The sequence below is a fragment of the Vitis riparia genome, chromosome 4, assembly GCF_004353265.1.
Source record: "Vitis riparia cultivar Riparia Gloire de Montpellier isolate 1030 chromosome 4, EGFV_Vit.rip_1.0, whole genome shotgun sequence".
Taxonomy (NCBI): Eukaryota; Viridiplantae; Streptophyta; class Magnoliopsida; order Vitales; family Vitaceae; genus Vitis; species Vitis riparia.
This window is the reverse complement of record NC_048434.1, coordinates 1,711,697-1,735,150: the sequence shown is the minus strand read 5'-3', so window position 1 is coordinate 1,735,150 and position 23,454 is coordinate 1,711,697. Positions and strand designations below refer to the sequence as shown.

The 23,454-nt window shown below is 40.2% G+C and overlaps 2 protein-coding genes across 2 annotated transcripts; one reads left to right on the top strand and one right to left on the bottom strand.

Moving 5' to 3' along the window:
• Positions 1-250: 250 nt before the first annotated feature.
• LOC117913459 (copper-transporting ATPase PAA2, chloroplastic) lies at positions 251-20,827 on the bottom strand. The gene is made up of 17 exons (XM_034828442.1): positions 20,010-20,827; positions 19,671-19,748; positions 19,146-19,243; positions 18,979-19,032; positions 18,589-18,675; positions 17,210-17,374; positions 16,503-16,613; positions 16,263-16,331; positions 6,707-6,816; positions 5,219-5,324; positions 4,010-4,076; positions 3,120-3,199; positions 2,516-2,970; positions 2,254-2,428; positions 1,651-1,782; positions 764-914; positions 251-624 (listed from the first exon to the last, which is right to left on the bottom strand). The coding sequence occupies exons 1-17, from the start codon at positions 20,647-20,649 to the stop codon at positions 536-538; spliced, it is 2,667 nt and encodes an 888-aa protein (XP_034684333.1). The 5' UTR covers positions 20,650-20,827; the 3' UTR covers positions 251-535.
• Positions 20,828-20,956: 129 nt separating this feature from the next.
• On the top strand, positions 20,957-23,429 carry LOC117913460 (ylmG homolog protein 2, chloroplastic). Its single transcript, XM_034828443.1, has 3 exons — positions 20,957-21,379; positions 22,436-22,635; positions 22,961-23,429. The coding sequence occupies exons 1-3, from the start codon at positions 20,963-20,965 to the stop codon at positions 23,226-23,228; spliced, it is 885 nt and encodes a 294-aa protein (XP_034684334.1). The 5' UTR covers positions 20,957-20,962; the 3' UTR covers positions 23,229-23,429.
• The last annotated feature ends 25 nt before the right edge of the window (positions 23,430-23,454 follow it).

Below are 23,454 nucleotides of genomic sequence, written 5' to 3'. Positions count from 1 at the left end.
TAACCCAAAAAAAAAAGAAAATAATTTTTTATTCTTAAAAACAAAAAATATGATTTTTAAATAAATTTTTGTTTTATAAAACATAAAAAAAAACAATTTTGAGAACCATTTTGAAAAACACTTATATCAAAAGGCAGGCATAATTTTTTCTATTCAAACTAAAAATGTGAGGGAATTTAATTTTTTTAGTGTGAGTGGAAGTGTACGCTATGGGTTACCTGGTGATGCTTTCGGTTAGTTGACACAGCCATTCAGGCGCAACACTTCCCCACTTGGCCCAGCGGTGGGACTAGGCCGACACTTGTATTATTACGGTTTAAGTTAATACGCATGGATAAAGAAACAAAAAAGGAAAGGAAATACAACAGCATGACACATTCGTTTGTTTTTTCATAATTCACTGGTTTTTGTCTTTGATTCTTCCACTGATATTCACTCATACATATACCGTCACAGAAGGAAACTCACCTGGAATTTTCGGACTTGACCTGACAGGGACTTGGGTTTGTGAGCAGAGCTAGAGCTAGAGCTAGAGCTAGCTTTTCCTGTTCTTGTCAGACCCATGAAGCTGCAGAAGCACCGAGTTGGTCACTACGAATATTGAACTCAGAGCCATCAACCCACCTATCAAACCAAATATTATACCATAAGAAAATGGAACATTTCTTTTTTAAATATCATCTAAGAGACGATTGAAGATTGTTTGTCATTCCAATCCAATTATTCCAAGAAGTAGTGGGATACTAACAGTGTCTTTACTCACCTGCAAGGGAAGGCGTCATGGCAAGATCAAAGCGGGGAAGTAGTACCCCGGCAGCAATGGGGACTGCGACCACATTATATGCAACTGCCCATGACAAATTTTGATAGACTTTTGACATTGTGGCTTGTGCGAGATCTAATGCATCTGCCACCTGCCAGAACAAGATCTAGGTGAATAAAAACATGACAAATCTTATGGGCTTAGCACGCGGTTCGGGAAAATTATACACCAAAACTGGTAAAGGAAGAGACCTCCATGCATGTTTTGCTTGTAACATAACAAATGTAGGGATACCTTAGTCAATTACAACTCCACGCTTTATAATAAAAAAAACCCAGAAATGTTTTCAAAAACAATTCTTTTATATTTTTTTAAAACAAAAGTCTGTTTTGAGAACTAGGAATATTTTCAACTTGTTTTATGTATTTCTTAAAAATAATTTTTACATATAATGCTATATTTTCAATCATTTTATATATTTATACAATTTTTTAAATAACTCATAGAAAACAAGTGAAAAAACTAAAAATAATTAAAATACGTTTTTAGAAAACATTCTGTTTTGAGAACAAGTTCGCAAAAAAACTTTTTCCTTAAAAAATTATCGAACTTGTTTTCAAGTTTGGAAAAAGTTTTTTGCTTTTAAGAACGAAAAAAATGTTATTAAAAATAGTTCCCAAACAGGATTTGGATTCTTTTCTCTTTTCAATTTTTAAATGCTCATTTCAAGGAAATTAGCTGGGCATTTTTGAATAAGGTTGTAAGGCAAAGCACACCGGAAAGGGGGAATATCTAATCAACTTATTGCAATAGATAATGAGCATTGATGCATGAGTTCATAAGTACAACTGGAAGAAAGAAATTAAGTCACCAGGAAAAGAATGTACTTGTGAGATTTTATTTCCAAGAAGTATAATGGATGCTGCATCAGATGCTGCGCTTTGCTGTGATTCAACTTGCAAAGCTATCCCAACATCGGCAAGAGCTAAAGAGGGTGCATCATTTATGCCATCACCTACCTGCAAAGAACAGAAATAGTGGGATATCAATTCTATGCGACAGTATCACGATATCATTTGTTGGCGGCTTGAACATAAGGGTAATCTATCATCTTCTTCTTCCTACTAGGAGATAGAATTGGTAAGTCTTTACATCTTCTAAGCTCACATTCATGGGGAACAGTTGGATCCCTTCGATTCAGTGAAGGTTATTTGCAGGGTTGCTTTGGCTACATTTCGTGTTCATTTGATGCAGATCATTAATTTATATTCTTTTTTTTTTTTAAATCTTTTATTTTTTACTCAAAAGGACAAATAGCTATAGTAATGGTTCTTCCCTGAAAGTATTATTGAAACTTGCAATCCTTGACTGAAGAAGATGAATTCAGAGGTGCAAGACTCAACACATGCAATATTTTGGTACAACAGATTAGGTTATTCATGTTTAAATATGATTATAGGGGAAAAAACAATCTGATTGAAGATAATTACCATTGCAACACGATGTCCTGCAGTTTGGAGAGATTTTATGACACCAGATTTCTGCTGAGGAGTCAAGGATGAGTTTATAAATTCACTTTCTATTCCAACAGTCTTTGCTATAGTTGCAACTGCCTCTTCCCTGTCCCCTGACAAGAGGATGGTTTTGATTCCTTTCTCCTGAAGCCTTCCATTCAGAGGAACAGAGTAAAACACAGGTTTTCATATGATTACCAATAAGAATATTTTCACAGAAAATACTGTAGCAACATACCTGGTTACAGCAGATTTGGCGTCATGGCGTAAACTGTCACATACTGCAATAGCACCAATCACACCATCTCCTTCACGTCCAACATAAACAACTGTTCGGGAATGGTTTGACAAAGATACTTCATTTGATAAATGATGCATCATGGCATTTTCTAAATTCATTAGATCAGAGTGGTTTGTTCTCCTTTGAAAGCGATCTTGAACCCATTCCAATGAACCCACAGCGACCAAACGCCCATCTACTTCTGCCAAGGAGCCGAAACCTGGTTCTACTAATTGCGCTGTTGTGATTGGGATGGTCAAATTCAACGATTCTGCTTTATTTACAATAGCCTTTGCAATTGGATGCACTGCTGTTTTCTCCACAGCAGCAGCAATGCGGAGAATTTCTTGTTCTTCATAAGCCAAAGATGCCACAGCAGAAACAGCTGGTTTTCCTTTTGTAAGAGTTCCAGTCTGAAGTTGGGAAAAGTGGGCAAAGTTAACTGGTTAAGTCCTCCAATAGTTTAGAGTAAAACATCTTAATCTATTTAATGTATCTATCAGAATTCAAAACTAGCAACACATGAAAGGGAGTGAGAATAATTCCATAAACTGAAGGGTACCTTGTCAAAAGCGACATGGTCAACACTGGCCAAACGTTCTAGTACGTCTCCTCCTCTTATAAGAAGTCCTTGTTTAGCTCCTGCTCGTTTGTCAATGCAAAAACAGGGGAATTAGATCTTCCAACAAATACAGTACCATAAGGTGTCATGATACAATTAGAACTTTAGGGGTGTTTGCAAAGATCCAACACAGTTGGTGTGACTTCTTTCATTTACCAGAAAAAAGCCTCAAATCCCATTTCTTTGGTGTTGGCTACATGACTCCTTGTCTATCATTCATCTCTACTTGGGCCCATGTCCACCATTAAATCCTTACATATCAATTATTTTCAATTATATTCAAATGTCCAGTGATTTGGAGGGCATACATCTTATGCCTTGATTTGAAACATTTGCAAAACTATCTCAAGGTCATAATGATTCCACAATTGGTAAATGAATATGTTTAATCATGTAATATTTCAAAATGATCTGAGCATCAAAGGGAAACGAATCGTTTAAGATTCTTCTAATTCACCAAGGGATTTTTTTTGGATGCTCAATAACAAATTTGAAATATAAGATCACCATAATTCTGCATAACATTTTTGCAGATTTTGAACAGGACCTACTCATTCTAGCATCTGTCCTGATAGACCCTCAAACTAGTAGCTGTTAGATTAACTGAAAAATCAACTGAATTGTCTTAAACTCCAGATTAAAGACATCAATTAGGGAAAAAAAAAGGGTTGGTTGCACCAAAGTGTCAAGGAGACAGACATATCAAAAGATAGTGTGAGAGTAATGAGCCATAATAGAAGCAGTGAATTAAACTTTGTTAGAATTCTGATTCCCCAACTTTCAATACATCATCCAATAAAAAAAAAAAGGAGAGAGTGCAGATGTTGTACCGAGAGAGGTGCCAACTAAGATTGCAGTAGGTGTGGCAAGCCCCAGTGCGCATGGACAGGAGACCACCTGACAAAAAGCAAAAAAGAAAAAGTTTAATTTTACAACTACTTTTGCATCTAAGCATGCCTCATTTTTATTCCCTAGCATATCAATGTCTATTTCTGCACATTAATGTTTCTGGACTATTTCTATTTCCAGGCCAAGGAATACAAGGCTTGATACCTTGATTATGCTTAAAGATGCCATAAGATAAATAACTGATCTATGATAACGAACCATTCCATAATGTCTCTGTGCATGTGTTGTGATGTTGTAATTCACAAGCTACCATTATGTTCCACTTGATTGGAATACAATGGTGTCAAAACTCTCCAATCAAGCCCCCACAAGCTCCTAGGGTTCAATTCATGCAGCAAAGAAAACTGATAGAGCACTCCTAAGAGGCGCTAACAATCAAATGTGTCTCATCCCTGGCCTGCTCTTAGATCTTGGTGCTGAAAGGTTACCCTTACTTTCAACATGATGTTCACAAGCTAATCAAGAAGGCTACAATTTCCTCCAAAGATGATATACTGCCTTTTATGCATACAACAGTATGCGTCAATCTTCCAAAAACCATCAAATATATGAATAGGTCATCCCTTCAATTCAAATCAATACTAGTTTGATTCTGGACTGTCTATAGTTGGCTCGCTATATAATTCTTCAAAATAATAAACCTAGAGAGGCAAAGTTTTTGTTTGAAATCAGGAAAGCGTAAAGATTGGATTCTACTAAGAAAGGAATAAAAAAGAGTAATGGATGCATAAAAATAAAGAAAATCCAAACCTTAAAAAATCATAAATGGGAAGCAACTTAAAATGAAAACAATTCCTGCCGAAAGTACACATTTGTTGACCCACTTCGCAAAGAAGTTTCTTGCCTAGTCAATCTAGTGACTAGAAACTACTTAACATCCAGCAAAATTTGTGCACCAAATTTCAAATGGGACCATGATTTTAACTAAACTTTTGCATCATCTACTAAATATAATGGATCAAAGTGACACAAACTGTGTACTATGAAGAAGTGACCAATTGGCAAATGGAACAAACTATTACCCGAGAAAAGGCCACAAAATTCCAAAATTAAGGAAAAATATATAAAAAAAAGGAAAATTTCCTTTTAGATTTTATAGGTAAACGGCTCATCAGTTCCCTATTACTCACCAAGACATCCACAGAAAGTTTCAAGCTCAAAAGCAAAGGATTTCCATCTGGTCCAGCAATATCATTGAACAAGACATCTGGAAAGATGTGTGTGCCTAGGTAGTACCTAAACATAAGTTCAAAAAGAAGTAAGAATCAAACAGAAGGCAATCATAAACATGTTAATTACATACCCAAAATAAAAAACATGAGTTCAAAGAGTCTATTATTATTAGTGATAGGAACAGTGGAAAGTAACTGGAATTCACAAAGTAACATTTCCGTCGATTCTCATGCACATGAACGGAAACAAAGGAATTCTTTGTGCACGTTTGGAACCTGGCCCACTGGACTCATTACACCACCCTCTCCAAGTTAGAAAAAGAAGAATGCTGCTTGATTGAACAAAGATTGTAATAACCTTTCTAATTGACACCCTAATCATAATGACACCCATGTTTTTTTATTTTATTTTTTTATGAGCAGGCCAACATTTTTTGTCTTTTTCACATAATAACTGACAAGTTTCATTAATGAAAAGAAAAGCAGAGGCCTGCATTCTGCTAGCACAGTTTGATTTGCGAAAGCGAATTTTTTTTCTTTTATAGGGTGGGAGAAGCAGATAGGATAGAACAAATGCCTCCTTCCCAAAGTGAGCGAATTGCATGTAGAGATCATAGGGGCTTATAGTATGAGAAGTTACAGGTTGAGTTGATTGAGAGCAAGTTTACAGAACTAGAAAAATGGATCTTGTTCTAGAATCAGTGAGTTCTCTATGAAAACTTTAAATCGAAGTTTGAAGAAGGGGAAGAGGAAGGCCCCATAATGTAAAAGGTGATCCTGTAGTTCTCAGTCTCTGAACATGCATTATTTGGTGATCCATTTTAGTTTCCTATTGAAGAACCTAAACCTTTGCTCAAGAAATAACCGTCCATATGCATAAGGGGTGTATGGATTCTCAAGAAGATATGGGCCCGTGGTGGGTCCCTTTGGACCACCCAGATCCCATAGATGAATAGAAACTATATTGGATCTCACCTCAATCACCTCATCTATCCTCCTGAGGAGAAGCTTGGTTCAAACCCTAGTTTTAAATAAGAAGTCATTGTACCAGAAACAACAGGCGATTAGCTAGAGCAGACAGTAGTCTACTGAACTCATTTTTATAATTAAAAAAAAAAAAAAAAAAAACCTCAAAGTGACAACAACAGAATCCCACTTCAGAAAGCAAGTATGATATGGTTAATGTTGAAGGCACCACAACCTCCAATATGACAAGGGGAAGTTAAAAAAAATGTTTAGGAAGTGACATGATTGGTAAAAAGATGTCTCACATAGAGCAGAAAGTTGAAAAATGATTCACAAACTCAACCCCAAATAGATGGGTGACTCATAATTAAGACATTTTGGTGGTTGCCTTCCATCTCCTCTTACATCATGTTCAACTAGCATGGTTTCATACTTCCATTAAATAGGAAAAGAAAAAAGGGTGAAGGAGCAAGTTTATACCAAAAGGTAAAAGTTGCTGCTGATAAAGTCATCACAATATAGACAAATGGTCCAGCAATTGAATCTGCAAGCCTTTGTATGGGTGCTGCACGGCCTTGAGCATCCTCAACCTGAAGATTATGAGCAAAAGGTTTCATAAACCGTAGAAACTACTAAAACATTTAAACTCCTCATGTATCAACAAGCCATCAAGTATATAGATTCTTTAAACAAGAACTCTCATCATATATTATTAAAGGGAAGTGAACTCCTATGCTTATCTCAAACGCTTTTGCCAAATCAGGTCTAGCTCTGATGAGAATCAACAAGCATTCAAGGATCCATTGCATGTTCCAGTTGGGCCTATTACAAAAGCAAGATCTAAGAAGATCAAAGAAGCACTTAATGGGCTAATTCAAGATATTTGGGCTGATTCTAACGTAGGACATTCCAAGTTTGGCCCAAAGGAAGATGAAGGTGTAATAAATTTAATCCAAGCTATTGAGGGCTAATCTGGCTTGATTGGGTGTGATTTATGGCATGGATTAATGACTGATTGGCTTTCCAGCTTCATATTAGTTATTTCCTATTCTAGAGGTTCTAAATTCAAGCCAAATCTACTTCAATTTTAGGCTTTTATTATTTAGAACGTTTTTTTAGCTATTTTCCTATTTTGGATCTGCTAATTTAAGACCAAATCAACCTTTATTTAGGATTTTAATATTTAGTACCTTTTTTAGTTTAGGGTTTTAATATTTAGTAAGTTTGTTTCATGACATATAAATAGCACATACTCATTGTAATAGGGGATAATGTTTATTGAATAAAAAATCAGAAAAGGTGAGGCTTTGCTCTTCTTTTGGTTCTTCAAAAACTGTGAACTTATCAGGGATTCTTCTTTGTGGCGTTCAAACTTTATACCTTCGGTTCGTGATTCCATTGTAATCATTGGGTCAAGGTCTGTTACTTATACTTTTGGTTCGCGTTTCACTTATAAACATTGAGTCAGGGTTCTATCAAAAATCTGTATTTTAGCTTTCTTGGGCAATTATTCCAATACTGTTTATTGGGTCTCAAAGCGTGTCGATTGAGGTTCGCATCAGGCTCTTTAGGTCATTCATGTAAGTGTGTTTAGTTTAAAAAGTTAGATAACTCCTGCTTATCACAAAAGAGAAATCAACAAAAGTTCGATCCCCTTAGTAAAAGGAGATTCTGTTCTGTTCATTGGCTGCAAAATTAACCATAATAGCAATCAGAAAATCCTCACATGTGCCAGTTGTCAACAGTGTCTTCCTTGAGAGCCTTAGGGATTTTCATCTAAGGAGCCCTAGTCCCATATAACCAATATAACCAAATATAATGTATACAACATCTCTTAGATACTCACATTTTACGATTAAGAGATGAGAGCTAGGGGTGAAGTTGGTGGATCAAGGGGAGGAAGAAGAAGTTTCGTGGTGGAGGCCAAATCTTTCGAAATATTGATTGAGGAGCTGGGAGGCAAGCTGAGAGGTTGCATTTGGGAGAGAAGCAAAGGGGTCTCCTCATGGATTAGATTCGGGGAGGGTAGCTTAAGATGTTTACTTGATGGAGTGGAAGTTTGCTGTAGAGAGGTAAACAATAGTGTTTGGGCTACTGGCTGGGAGGAGGGGAATAGAAGGTATAGGTTGGAACGCCGTTCGAACGGGGCAGATAGGTTCATCTTCTGCTCAGTTCGCAACATTGATTCAAAAAAGCATAGCATTATTGTCCCAGAGGGAAAGGGTCAGTCTTTTGGTTGGAACTCTTTGGCTGAGAGGCTGAGAGCTCTTGGTGTGACCCCCTTAGGTGGCTTGCAGGGTCCTAAAGGGCCAGAGGACTTGTTGAGGTTGAAAGGGGGCTCGAAGGTCCAATGGAGGGAGAAAGGGGTGGAGCTGAAAACATATGCTGATGTTGTTAGGAAAAGCCCGGGAAGGGTAGGCCAGTCAGTTTGGATGGAGGTGGGGGAAGGAGAAGTGCGTGGAAGAATAGAACAAATGAGTCAGTGTCTGGTAGGCTGGTGGGGACCTAGATTAGCTCTTTGCCTTGAAATGGAGTACGTTAGAAGCTGGGCACCAAAGCATTGGGCTTTGAAGGGGAATCTGAGGGTGGCCACGCTAGGCAGAGGATTATTGCCATTTGATTTCGAGTTCCCAGACGAGGTTGAGCGTGTTTTAGCCAGAGGTCTGAGAATCTTCAAGGAGAATGTTCTAGTATTGGAGAGATGGAACCCTGATATGGGGTGTCTTCGCAAGGAGCCCACGGCAAAAGATGTTTGGGTAAGGGTGTTTGGACTCCCTCTTCACTTAAGAAGCTCGGAGGTGCTTAAAAGAATTGGAGATGAATGTGGAGGATTGATAGCTGAGGATAAATCTTCTTTGCATGAGATGCAATGGGCTAGGCTACTGGTGAGCTGCGTGGACAAGGAGTTGCCCAGCACTGTCCATATTGTTGTGGGGTCGGGTTGTTATTCCCTTCAACTTTGGTGGGAGTCTTCTCCCTGGTTCACGCAGGTGGTGCCGGCGGGAAGATTCAGCGGGGAAGGTAGCTCAAGGGAAGGAGAAGAGGCTGGTAGGACTGTTCGTGATCTCAGTTGTGGAAGTCAAAGGGAGAAGGTGAAGCAGTTGAGGTTACAGAAGGGAAAGAGTGCCGTGTTAGCCTGTGGAGGTGATTCTACCCTTGTCCCGCTGTGCTCTATGAGGCAGGGGATGTAGTGGAGGGTAGAGTAGGGTCAGCTGATGGATAGGTTAGAGAGGGAGACGACTTCTGTTTGAATAAGCTGGAAAGCCCAGCTTTTGGGCCAAGTATCGAGCCAAAAGGGCCAGCCCATGGAGCGTTGCTGGGTCTTCCTCATTTAAGTGGGCTAAGGTAGGGGTCTTTTAAAGAAACCCAGGAGGAGTTAGGCTGTGACTTAAGGCCCAATGGCTCTTTCGGGGAGAAGGGAGAGGGTGTTGGGCCTGTAGGGCTTGTTGCAGCGGAAGGAGGTGTTTTAAATGGGGAAGGTATCTTGAGTCCTCGAGCTAGGGCACATTCGCCAGGAGTGGAGAAAGGCTCTGGAGATGCCGTCTTTCTTCGTGGGGAAGCATCTTCGGCCTCTCGTCCTTCGGCTCAGGTATTTAGCTCGGAGAGTCAGACTTTTATAGTGGAGGACCCCATCGTCGACATTTTGAGAGCTGCGTCGCAGTTGGAAGCCCTTGCGGTGCCGAAAATGGATCAAGCGCTGCGTGATGAAGCTTCCAGGTATGTCAGATTACCTTCGCCTTCTGTGGGGGGTCGGGAAATTTCTCCTTCTTCTCTTTTTTCTGGGTTCGATCGGGCGGGGACGAATGAGGGGGTTTCGTCGGGCTTGATCTCGGAGATTGAGGGAGAGGAGCAGTTCCCTCTTAGCATTATTCTGGCAGATGGCTGCAATGGGGAGATGGGCCCTGAGGGGGAGAGACCCTCGGGTGACGAAGGAAGGGGGGATGAGTTCGAGGTATTATTACAAGAATTGGAAGGAAGAGGATGTCGATGGGATGATAGTTGCCTGGCGAGATTTAGCAAGTTCCTGGGCTTTTCGACGGAAGGATTTGAAGGAGAAATTCTGAACTTGTTTCTAAGGAATAAGAGAAGAAGGGAGCAGAACATTAAGAAAGACATTTCGGGGTCCACTAAGTTTGATCGTGAGTTGAAGAAATTAGAGTGGTCCATCAATTACAAAGGGGCGAGGAAGGAGAAATCTCTGGTTAGAGATGGTGGGGACAGAACCTCGAACCTTAGATGAAGATAAAGATCATATCTTGGAATGTAAAAGGGGCCAATGATAGGAATAAAAGGAAAGTTATTAAGGCTTTGATCAGGTCGCAAAGAGCAGATTTGGTGTGTCTTCAGGAGACCAAAATTCAAGACATGTCCAGAGGAATTGTTCACAGTCTTGGAGTGGGAAGATTCTTAGGTTGGGGTGCTATGAGTGCAAGGGGGCAGCCGGTGGGGTAGTAGTGTTTTGGGATAACAGGGTTCTGGAGTTAATGGGCATGGAGGTGGGTCTTTTCTCAGTTTCTTGCCGCTTTAAAAATTGTGAAGATGGCTTCTTGTGGACCTTCACGGGAGTATATGGACCCACTATGAAACGGCATAGAGAGTTGTTTTGGGAAGAGCTAGGAGCCATTCGAGGGCTGTGGTCTGACCCTTGGTGTATTGGCGGGGATTTTAATGTGGTCAGATTTCCTAGCGAGCCTAGTAGAGAAGGAAGACTGACTGGTTCTATGAGAAGATTTTCGGAGGTGATTGAGGAGTTGGCTTTAAAAGATTTGCCTCTCCATGGGGGGCTATTCACGTGGAGTGGAGGGCTGAATGGTCTTTCAAGGTCCAGACTGGACCGTTTTCTGATTTCGGAGGATTGGGAGAATCATTTCAGTGGGGCGTCTCAGTGTTCTCTCCCAAGACCGGTTTCCGATCACTTCCCAATCCTGTTAGATGGGGGTGGGACGAGGAGAGGTCCAATTCCATTTCGGTTCGAGAATATGTGGTTGAAGGAGGAGAGGTTTAAGGAGTTGTTGAAGGGCTGGTGGCAAGGATTTAATTATAGTGGGTCCTATAGCTTCATCTTGTCAGAGAAATTGAAGGCCCTGAAAATTAAGCTGAAGGAATGGAATTCGGAAGTCTTTGGCAAAGTGGGGGTGAACAAAGGGCTGGCTCTGGATAAAGTATCCTACTGGGATAATCAGGAGCATCTTAGAGCTTTAAATGAGCAGGAGCTAGAGGCGAGAAAGGAGGCTAGGGAGGAATTTAAGAAATGGGTTCTAATGGAGGAGACTTCATGGAGACAAAAATCGAGAGAAATTTGGCTGAAGGAAGGCGATAAGAACACGGGATTCTTCCACAAGATGGCAAATTCAAACAGAAGGAGGAACTGTTTGAAAAAAATCAAAATCAATGGCACTTGGATTTCAGAAGAGCATGATATTCAAAGGGGAGTGGTGAGGGCCTTTAAGGAACTTTTATCAGATCCTGGAGGATGGCGTCCTTGCTGCAACAATATTGAGTTTGACAGCATTGGGGATGAAGAGGCAGCCAGGCTGGAGGAGAGTTTTTCTAGGGATGAGGTGTTCTTGGCTCTTTCAGACCTGAATGGGGATAAGGCCCCTGGTCTGGACGGTTTTTCCCTTGCATTTTGGCAATTCTGTTGGGATTTTGTCAAAGATGAGATCTTGGGTTTCTTCAAGGAGTTTTATGAGAGGGGAAAATTCGTAAGAAACCTGAACACCACTTTCTTAGTTTTAATCCCAAAGAAGTGTGGGGCCGAAGACTTGAGTGATTTCAAACCCATCAGTTTGGTGGGGGGTCTCTACAAGCTGCTTGCTAAGGTCTTAGCCAATAGATTGAAAAAGGTAGTGGGAAAAGTGGTGTCCTCTTCCCAAAATGCCTTTGTTGAAGGTAGGCAAATTCTTGATGCTGCATTAGTTGCTAATGAGGTCATAGATTCCGTGCTGAAAAGAAAGGAAAGTGGGATCTTGTGTAAATTGGACTTAGAGAAGGCCTATGATTGGATTAATTGGGATTTTCTGTTATCGGTGATGCAAAGAATGGGTTTTGGGGAGAAATGGATTGGGTGGATTAGATGGTGCATATCCACTGCCTCGTTTTCGGTTTTGGTCAATGGTTCTCCTTCCGGTTTTTTCCGGAGTTCCAAGGGGTTAAGGCAAGGAGATCCTTTCTCTCCTTACCTTTTCGTCTTAGGAATGGAGGCCTTAAGTAGTCTCATCAACAGAGCAGTGAGAGGGGGCTTTCTCTCAGGCTGCAGGATAGGGGGAAGGGAAGGTGGCGGGATCCAAGTTACGCACTTGCTGTTTGCCGATGATACGTTGGTCTTCTGTGATGACTCTCAAGAGCAATTGGCTTTTCTAAGTTGGTTATTAATGTGGTTTGAAGCCACTTCCGGACTGCGCATTAATTTGAACAAAAGTGAGATTTTGCCGGTGGGTTGTGTGGAGAATGCTGAGTTACTGGCAGCTAAACTGGGCTGCAAGGTGGGATCTCTCCCTTCCACCTATTTGGGACTCCCTTTGGGAGCTTCACATAAGTCTGTGAAGGTTTGGGACGGAGTGGAAGAGCGGATGAGGAAGAAACTTGCCTTGTGGAAGAGGCAATTCATTTCTAAGGGAGGAAGACTCACTCTTATCCGGAGTACTTTGGCGAGCATGCCAACTTACCTTATGTCACTATTGCGCATGCCAAGAGTGGTTAAGTTAAGACTTGAGAAAATTCAAAGGGATTTTCTTTGGGGAGGGGGAGCGTTGGAGAAGAGGCCCCATCTTGTTAAGTGGGCTGTTGTTTGTACTCACAAAAAGATGGGTGGATTGGGGATTAGAAATCTCTCCATTCTTAATAGAGCCCTCTTGTGCAAATGGAGTTGGCGTTATGCGGTTGAAAGAGATTCATATTGGAAGCTTATTATTAGTACGAAGTATGGGGTGGAAAGAGGAGGGTGGAGCACTTGTGGGGCTAGGGAGGGCCATGGGGTTGGGCTTTGGAAGGAAATCAGCAAGGAAGGGTTGCTATTGCACAATAATGTATCTTTCTCGGTGGGGGATGGTAAAAGGGTGAGGTTTTGGAAAGATATTTGGTGCGGGAACACCCCCCTTTGTGAGGCTTTCCCCTCTTTGTTTGATTTAGCGGGTTCTAAAGATGCGTGGGTTGCGGACTATTGGGATCCAATGGGGGAAGTGGGAGGGTGGTCTCCACTTTTCCTTAGACCCTTCAACGATTGGGAGGTGGAGGAGGTGGAGAGACTTCTATCGTCCATTCAAGGGAAGAGGTTGGATGCTGATGGGGAGGATAGGATGCAGTGGAGAGGGGCGAAAAACGAGATTTTCACTATAAAATCTCTTTACAAGTCTCTTGATCATAGCGGTGCAGTCTCGTTTCCGGGTAATATCATTTGGAGTCCGTATGTTCCTTCAAAGGTGAGTTTTTTTGCTTGGGAAGCTTCTTGGGAGAAGGTCCTTACTCAAGATCAGCTTAAGAGGAGGGGCTGGATCTTAGCCAATAGATGTTGTTTGTGTTGCGTTGAAGAGGAAACGATAAACCATATTCTTGTTCACTGTTCTAAGACGAAGATTTTGTGGGATCTTTTGCTTTCTCTTTTTGGGGTCAATTGGGTGTTGCCGTTTTCGGTGAGAGACACTCTACTAAGTTGGTACGTCTCTTTTAAGGACAAGAATCATAGAAAGGTTTGGCGGACAGCTCCTCTCTGTTTATTTTGGACAATTTGGAAGGAAAGAAATAAGATAGTCTTCGATAACGAGGCTTTGTCGACTCAAAGATTGAAAAACTCATTTGTTTGTAATCTCTTATCCTGGGCTAATTCTTCTATAGGTGTAGGCCCTTTATCTTTGTTTACCTTTGTGGATTGGTTGGGTTCTTGTTGAGGGCCGGTGAGTGCTTGTGTTTTTGTTGCTTGTTTTAGGTGTCTCTTGTATACTCCCTGCATGCTCTAAGTTGCCTTTCAAGCTCCCTTTTTCTAATATATCTTTGTGCCTTTGCCTATCAAAACAGTGGCAGAGCCAGCACTTTACATCGGGGGGCAACTTTAGTACACATACAGATTTTGCCAATTAAAAGCAATTGTGGCCCTTAGCCTAATGGTCCAGCCTTGTAATTGTTCAGGGGGGCAGCAGTAGACCTGGGTTCGAGTCTCCTTTGGTAAGAACGGGAGATTTTTTTTTTTTAAACATTTTCGGGGTGGGGGCAGGCCCCTGGGCCCTAGCTAGCTCTGCCCCTGGTTTTCAAGGCATCAAGCGACATCACAGTAGTGATTATTATGTAACTTGAGATGGTATTTTGCAGATTAGAAAAAATAACCTCAATATTTTTATGTGAAACACCATAGATGCTAGTTAGAATTTGACCTGGAGATCGTGTTCTAATCTGTACACTACACAACTGAAATTTAAGGTACTTGGGTTCAATAGCAGCAAACTAGGTCGAAGATTGAGCACAAATCCTTGCATTCCAAATGTATGGCATAGCTAATTAGCATAGTTCAGCCTATCGAATGCAGTTATTCTGCACCAATATCTCTTGAAATGTGAAACAAGTTAGCAAATCACGAGTCCTGGGTAGTGGATGATGCAATGTTGCTTTCAGGAAGAGGCACAAGAATCTCAAGGACAATTGTTTAACTCAAGATCTTAAATGTATCCTACAATACCATAATTGCATGTTTCATCAAAGGAAATGGTTTACTAACCATGGAAACAATCTTAGATATTGTGGAGTTGGAGCCGTTTGAAGAGGCTTCAATCCTCAATATTTTTATGTGAAACACCATAGATGCTAGTTAGAATTTGACCTGGAGATCGTGTTCTAATCTGTACACTACACAACTGAAATTTAAGGTACTTGGGTTCAATAGCAGCAAACTAGGTCGAAGATTGAGCACAAATCCTTGCATTCCAAATGTATGGCATAGCTAATTAGCATAGTTCAGCCTATCGAATGCAGTTATTCTGCACCAATATCTCATGAAATGTGAAACAAGTTAGCAAATCACGAGTCCTGGGTAGTGGATGATGCAATGTTGCTTTCAGGAAGAGGCACAAGAATCTCAAGGACAATTGTTTAACTCAAGATCTTAAATGTATCCTACAATACCATAATTGCATGTTTCATCAAAGGAAATGGTTTACTAACCATGGAAACAATCTTAGATATTGTGGAGTTGGAGCCGTTTGAAGAGGCTTCAATCCTCAATATTTTTATGTGAAACACCATAGATGCTAGTTAGAATTTGACCTGGAGATCGTGTTCTAATCTGTACACTACACAACTGAAATTTAAGGTACTTGGGTTCAATAGCAGCAAACTAGGTCGAAGATTGAGCACAAATCCTTGCATTCCAAATGTATGGCATAGCTAATTAGCATAGTTCAGCCTATCGAATGCAGTTATTCTGCACCAATATCTCATGAAATGTGAAACAAGTTAGCAAATCACGAGTCCTGGGTAGTGGATGATGCAATGTTGCTTTCAGGAAGAGGCACAAGAATCTCAAGGACAATTGTTTAACTCAAGATCTTAAATGTATCCTACAATACCATAATTGCATGTTTCATCAAAGGAAATGGTTTACTAACCATGGAAACAATCTTAGATATTGTGGAGTTGGAGCCGTTTGAAGAGGCTTCAATCCTCAATATTTTTATGTGAAACACCATAGATGCTAGTTAGAATTTGACCTGGAGATCGTGTTCTAATCTGTACACTACACAACTGAAATTTAAGGTACTTGGGTTCAATAGCAGCAAACTAGGTCGAAGATTGAGCACAAATCCTTGCATTCCAAATGTATGGCATAGCTAATTAGCATAGTTCAGCCTATCGAATGCAGTTATTCTGCACCAATATCTCATGAAATGTGAAACAAGTTAGCAAATCACGAGTCCTGGGTAGTGGATGATGCAATGTTGCTTTCAGGAAGAGGCACAAGAATCTCAAGGACAATTGTTTAACTCAAGATCTTAAATGTATCCTACAATACCATAATTGCATGTTTCATCAAAGGAAATGGTTTACTAACCATGGAAACGATCTTAGATATTGTGGAGTTGGAGCCGTTTGAAGAGGCTTCAATCCTTAAAGGACCACCCTGAAATAAAGAGGCAATTACAAGCCTGTTTAAACATTATCAGAAATGAACATCAAGGGAAACCTCAACAAAACTCAACTTCATTAGGATCCAACACTGCACAACTTGGAATGAATTTGAACTAAAACTGTACATAATTCTCTTATTACATTACTCACAATCAAACCATACCCAGTTTATTGTTCCAGCAGAGACCACAAAACCCTCTTCCTTAAATACGGGAAGTGATTCTCCTGTAAGCATGGACTCGTCCACAACACTTCTTCCAGCAAGAACTCTTCCCTGTATAGGCACTTTCAATTTCAGCTAATATTCAACATGGAGACCACCAAATTTCACATGTCTAAACAGGAAAGAAAGATTCTCATGCCACATCACCAATGAAAACCCTTTTATTTGAAATGGGACACTACACAAGTGTCCAACAAATATGGTGTTACACCAATCTTAGAACAGTTTTAGAGTTTGTGCTCAGAATATTATTTACAGGGCAGTTAGCAACTCGAAAGAAGTAGATCAATTTTGGCCCTAACAATGGGAATAATATATTTATTTTTTTCCTGATTAGGGTTTTAAACATAAAGGCTATTTAAACAAACAAAAAATAACCGTGTTAACTGAGCAAACGCTTTATATTCCATAGTCACCTGAATATCAATATTGTTCCATGTATATATATATATTCAAGGAACAATGTGCATTGTGCAATCACACACTAGATGAGCTTGACGCAGAAAGTGATCTTTATGTCAGTTTGAAAAATGAACATAGTCCAAGGTGCTTGGTGATTTTCAGACATGATTTCCCATCATGGGCGATGAGTCAATGACTTATTTCAAAGCATTGAGAAGTTCACATACAGGATTTAATTCACTTACATCTACAGGTATTGTTTCTCCAGGCAAAACCAACACTGAGTCCCCAACTCGAATATCATCAGTTGGGACTTCAATGCACATTGCATCAGAGCAAAGTACACTATCAGTAGAGGAGTCACTTTCTGACGAAGTAATCACAAGCCGTGACCGAGTGGATATCAGAGACTGCAAATCACCCAGAGGGAAGTTTATCAAGAAACAATTTATACATAGCAGAAGCTTAAATCAAATCAAGCAAGCAAGCAATTAGGTTTCAATCAATGAACATCTGTAGAGTCCAGAGTCTGCAGATAAGTAAGTAGTGATCACTAAATTCAACATCAGACTTAAAGATATGACAGCAATTGTATCAAGGCCAAAGTGAAATCCATCAATCTATTTTGGCAAGAGACAGAATAATTGCTATTTTAGTACAACACAAAGTTTCTGTTTCATGACAAATGCAGATAAGCAAAGGAAGAGTATATGAAACTAGAAGCTATAGGGAAGAACAAGCATCGTGAGCATTCCATGTCAACCTTGAATAATCTCTCTCTATCTCTCTCTTTCTTTCTTTTCTTTTCTTTTCTTTTTTTTTTGGAAGATGATTCTAAAAATGAAGCATATGAATGGAATAATTCTGTCTTAAAAACTTATAACAAAAATGTGCATACCATGAGCCTCATTGGCAACACCAAGTCATTTCTCTTAGATGCACTACCTCAAATTATATCCAGCAGTGTGGTAAGTTTACATCAATATGCGGGATTCCACCAAGCCCATATGCAACTTACTTATAAGATTCCAATAACAGAAAAATACATTTCTTTATGGCAGTGTTCTTCATGCCTTCGGTATATGCCACATTCATGTAAAGAACTTTAATCCATCAGTAACTTGGCCTAGGGCCTTTTATCAGCTAAAGTATAAGCTGGTACTGTATCCCCTTAATTCAGTAAATTGCACTTAGAAACTGGATATGATTAGGAAACAATCTATCTTAGATTATATATAAACCCACTAGAATTGTAAATACATATATATAGGTGCCGACTACTCCGCAATAACCAGCGCCAGGTAAATTCAAGGTATCATCAGTGGTAGGATTCGAACCTAGGACAATGTGCCACTTATTGAGACCACATTTCCTAGTGTTTACCCTAACCAACTGGGCTACCCTGACAGGTCATTCTGGTTAGAGATATGTTATATTGTATATCGTGCACTTGCCTACTTGGATGGTAAATCAGACAGGGCCACATTCCCAATATGAATTTTCTAAAGAAGGCATAGATAGTAAACAGAAAACTATCATTAAACTTAAGTTCACTCAAAAGGAAGTCAAGTGGGCATTATGTCTATTTCCTTGTATTACACATATAAACTGCAATCTAACTTACTAAAAGTTTATTCATATCGCTAGATGCCCTGATCCTCGCCTTCTCTTCAAGAGAACGTCCAAGGAGCACAAAACCAAGAAGCATGACCTGCATACTAAAAAACAATGGCCTGCTTGAAAAATTTAGCATCAAGAAAGAATTTCAAATCTACAGAAATTGCCACCAATGAATACAAGGAAGAGTAATGGTACCATGATAAGATGGGTGATTCATGTTGAAACGTTAGTCCTAAAGAGAAGCTGAGAGTTTTAAGAGCATAAAAAACTATACTTGGAAATACCAATATTATGATACAATGTTTTTATAGGCTTTACTATAATAGGTCATGCAAATAGTATGAAGAAATTTAATTAAGAGGTACTCTAAAACAATAAAAATAAAACAAATCACCGGTTCATCAAAGAATGATGCATCCCATTGAAGCCCGGGGTTAAGAAGTGAGACCTACAAGAAAGGAGAATTTATGAATCAGACAAAATTGACACCAACAACAGTAAATTAAACCATCCAGCAACATCCGAGGAAAACTCAATCTCAGCTTTGAGAATGGGTCTCACCACACTTATGCCAAATGCAGCAACAGATCCAAATCCTACAAGAGAATTCATATTTGGTGATCCCTTTGAGAATGCCCTCAGACCATCAAAAAGTAGCTCTGCAGCAGATTGTTATTCTTTAAATCAATCAGCAAATTAAATTGAATTTGGGATCTAAGCTAAATGCTAAAGAGACAAACAATTGAAAAAAAAAAAATCAGAAATATAACAATTTTTTTCCCTTATGGGAGGCGAGATAGTTATTAATTGAATGAAAGAATTGCTACTGAAGAACGAAATAACTGATGTGCAGTTTAATATAATATTGATTCGAACTCAATAAACCTGGATATACATATTTCAAAGGGCTTCATAAAATGACCACTAAAATGTCCAACTTTATTGTCTAAAATTATCTATAATGCACGCATGTGGATATTCCAATTTTAAACTACTTAATTTTCTATTTTATTGTGAATCAAATCCTTCAACAAATACTTCAATAAAGGATGCATTAAATCAACAAGAGAAGGTCTCACAACTAACCTCGTCCGGGTCCCAGGAGAGCACCCAAAGCCAATCCACCTTTCACATATGAATTATGAAGTAGCTCCCAAAATGACCCTAAATCAAAGAAAGCAAGTCAACTTAAAATCCAAGCACTTCATCGTGATTACTGATAACGCCATTTGTGTAGCATTTGGGAAATACTTTAGTCCTAAAATCAAAACCATTTGGCTTTCATGTTTTCTATTTTTTGAAAATAGAAAACAGTTCTCGGCTACCAAAAAGTCAGTAAATTACTTTGATTTTCACTCGTAAAAGCAAGAAAGAAGTTCTTCCAATTCACCAAGCAGCATTCAATTTTCAAAGCAATGTATTTACCATGATCAACATGAATCCCGAGAGAATGCAAAATGTGCGAAGCATGCGATCCACAGCACAACGCCACCAAAGTCCAAGCAACAGCCACCCGATTCCGACTCTTCACAAGCAACGCCTCCTTCTTCTCCCCCATCTCCCTCCACTTCTTTACATTCTCCTCAACTCCCGTCCCCGAAACCCTCTCCGTCGTCGGAAATCCACACTCTGTCAACCTCCTCGCTAAGCTCTCCCCCACGGTCTCCTCCACAACATCCGGCCTTATCCGGACCGCCGCCGTCTCCGTCAGCATGTTGACCACCGCCGATTCGACACGCTCATCGGCGGACAGCACAGATTTGACTCGCGCAACGCAGGCTCCGCACACCATCCCAGTGACATCGAGAAGCAACGGCGAGTCGCCCCGCGGCCGTTGCTCCTCCGTCAAAGGCGTGCTTTTCACCGGAGCTCTAATATCAATGGCCTTCGAGAAAATAAAATTAAAATTAGGCGCTCTTCTACCGGAGACTTTCCAGAGACGCTGAGAACGGCGTCGTTGTGGAAGAGAACTGAAGCTGAATCCATGAACATTAGACTTTGAATCGTAGCTGAAACAGAGGTTCCGAGGAGGATAAAGAGAGATCCGAAGCAGATCCGAAGTCATTGCCAGAGAGGGAGACGAGAATGAGAATTGGTGAGAACCGAAGCTGAGAGATGGCTGGTACCTGAGAGAGAGTCGTTCGTTGAATCCTTGGAACCCGGAGGAATGAGCGCGTGACACGTCTGTTATTTCTATATCCTCGGCTCCTGCTGATCTTGTGGTCAAAAAAAGAGGAGCACTGGAGGTAGGTAAACGCTGAGTCAGCAGCGTTAGCACCAGTTGTATACCGCCGGCCGCAGGTTTATAACTGCGTCGGTGCCGCTAATTAATACATAAAGATATCATATTAAAAAATGGAAACCAATTACAATTAGCCATGCGGACTGTTTACGTGGCACTTACGTGGAAGGAAAGCGTACGGCCCAAAATCTATTCCCAATCCACACGTTATCTTCTCTTCTTCTCCTCTCCGCAAGACACACCCACCAAAGTCCGAACCCAGATGGCTTCTCCGTCGACCGAATCCTCCACCGAGCGGGCGAGGTGCGCGGCCCCCAACTGGGCCGCTAACTGCCCACTTCTCTCTTCGGCATTTCTTCAAACATCTTTTCCTCCATTTCTCAGACCGACCAAGCTCACACTCCCAGAAACAAGTGGTGTTCCAGATTTCATTCGCCAGTTCCACAGCTCCGTCGCTTCCGCCACTCAGAGATGCGTCGCGTTGCTTCAAATGTTCGCTTCTCAGAACCCATTTCTCAACAGACTCTCCTCCTTATCTGCCCACTTCGGCCAGGTATGTGTATATATGAATCACTGGTTCCTGCTTTCATTCAAATTGCCATTTGTTGGCTTGAGATGCATTGATTCTGGTTAATCAGAGCTTTGGTTTGTAAAATTATTTTCTTGGAAGCTCTCCGTCCCCATTTGCTTTTCTTTTGTGGGCGAGAGAGCAGGTACAAATTCTATTGGAAAATTCAACCTCCAAGTAAAACACCTGGCTGCTGAAATTTCTTTCTTTACTGAACAATCTGCTGTGAAAGTTTGATGCTATGCATGTGTCATAAGCCACTGGGGAAGTGAAAAAAGAACAAGGAAAAAAAAAAGGGATAAGTAAGAAGGAATCCAAAATTTCTTGTTTGGTTTACTGTAGAAAGTAGGAAGAAAAAGAAAATCAAATACCATGAAAATTATTCAGAAACTTGTGCAATTTCTAGCTCCCATTAAGGAGCTATCTTATTTTCTAGCTTCCAAGTTGCCGTCATTAGATTTATTTTTCAGTATTCATTGTTTGTAGCTTGGCAGTATAGGGGTTGTAGCTATCACTCTCAGTGCCATAACCATCTTACTCCCAAGTAGTGCTGTGGTAGATTAGAGGCTGAGACCTCAAGAAAGTGAGATTATTTTTCTCATTTGAAATTGATATTTGGGAAGAAAAAGAAAATCAAATACCATGAAAATTATTCAGAAACTTGTACAATTTCGAGCTCCCATTAAGGAGCTATCTTATTTTCTAGCTCCCAAGTTGCTGTCATTAGATTTATTTTTCAGTATTCATTGTTTGTAGCTTGTCAGTATAGGGGTTGTAGCTATCACTCTCAGTGCCATAACCATCTTACTCCCAAGTAGTGCTGTGGTAGATTAGAGGCTGAGACCTCAAGAAAGTAAGATTATTTTTCTCATTTGAAATTGATATTTGCTTATCATAAGATTAACAATGGTGGGAAAAGAAGATCAAGAGCTGATTTGTTGAAGTAGTTGGAAATAGTATGCAGTGAAAGCTCTTTATGCTATTTCAAACAGGTTTCTTGTTCCATTAATTGGCATGAATAAAATTGAATGCTGCTTTCAGATTCATTGCAGAAAGCAGAGGAATTTGAACCCTTTGTCCAATCAAAACTTTGCTGCCATCTTACCGGGTGATTCAGTGGCAGGGATTGTGGTGGCTAATGGCATCCTCAATTTCTTGAACATCTATAACACCTTGTTGATCGTCAGGCTTGTTTTGACCTGGTTCCCAAACTCTCCTCCTGCCATCGTTAGTCCCCTCAGGTGAGCCTCCAACCATTTGATTTTCTTTTTCCTTGTATTAAACACTATTGTTTCATTGATGAAAAGAAAAGTCTTGATGTCTTCTCCCTCCCATACTGTGTACATGGTCCAAAAACCTATTCCACCTGAATGTCAGAGTCCATTTCTCAGACCTCTGCCTTCAGAATCACACTGGGTCTGGTACAATTTATGGTTTTAGGAACAACCCAAGTAAGAATTGTGAATTTTAGTTGGGGGGTTGTCTTACTGCATTCTGAATTTGATTTGTTTCAACCCTTTTTTTTAAAAAAGAAAAAATCTTTAATGTAAATGCTTTTTTGTTCAGCACTTTATGCGACCCCTACTTGAACATATTCCGAGGGATTATCCCACCACTTGGAGGGACTTTGGACCTCTCTCCCATACTGGCATTCCTTGTTCTAAATGCCTTCACTAGCACTGCTGCCGCGCTTCCTGCTGAACTTCCAATGGCTGGAGTACCTCAACAAATCCCTTCATCTCATACAAGGTTGTTTGATCTTACAACAACACAGAAGAAATGGATGAGAAGGCTCTGTGGGAATAGATCAAAGAGCTCCGGCAGTGTCAATTAGGTCTATTTAGTTGATTTCCACTGCTTGCTTTTTCAAATTTCACACCCTCTTAACTGTGGTACTTATGAGGTATACTCTTTTCTCTCATTCTGAGCTATGGATAGTAATCCTCCTCCGGCAGTTTCTTTTACTTAAACTTGCTGAATTGTAAAGATTCTTTTGTTATATATTGATGGTAGTAATATACATATATTTCATATACTTCAAATCCAGTTTCCAAGATCAT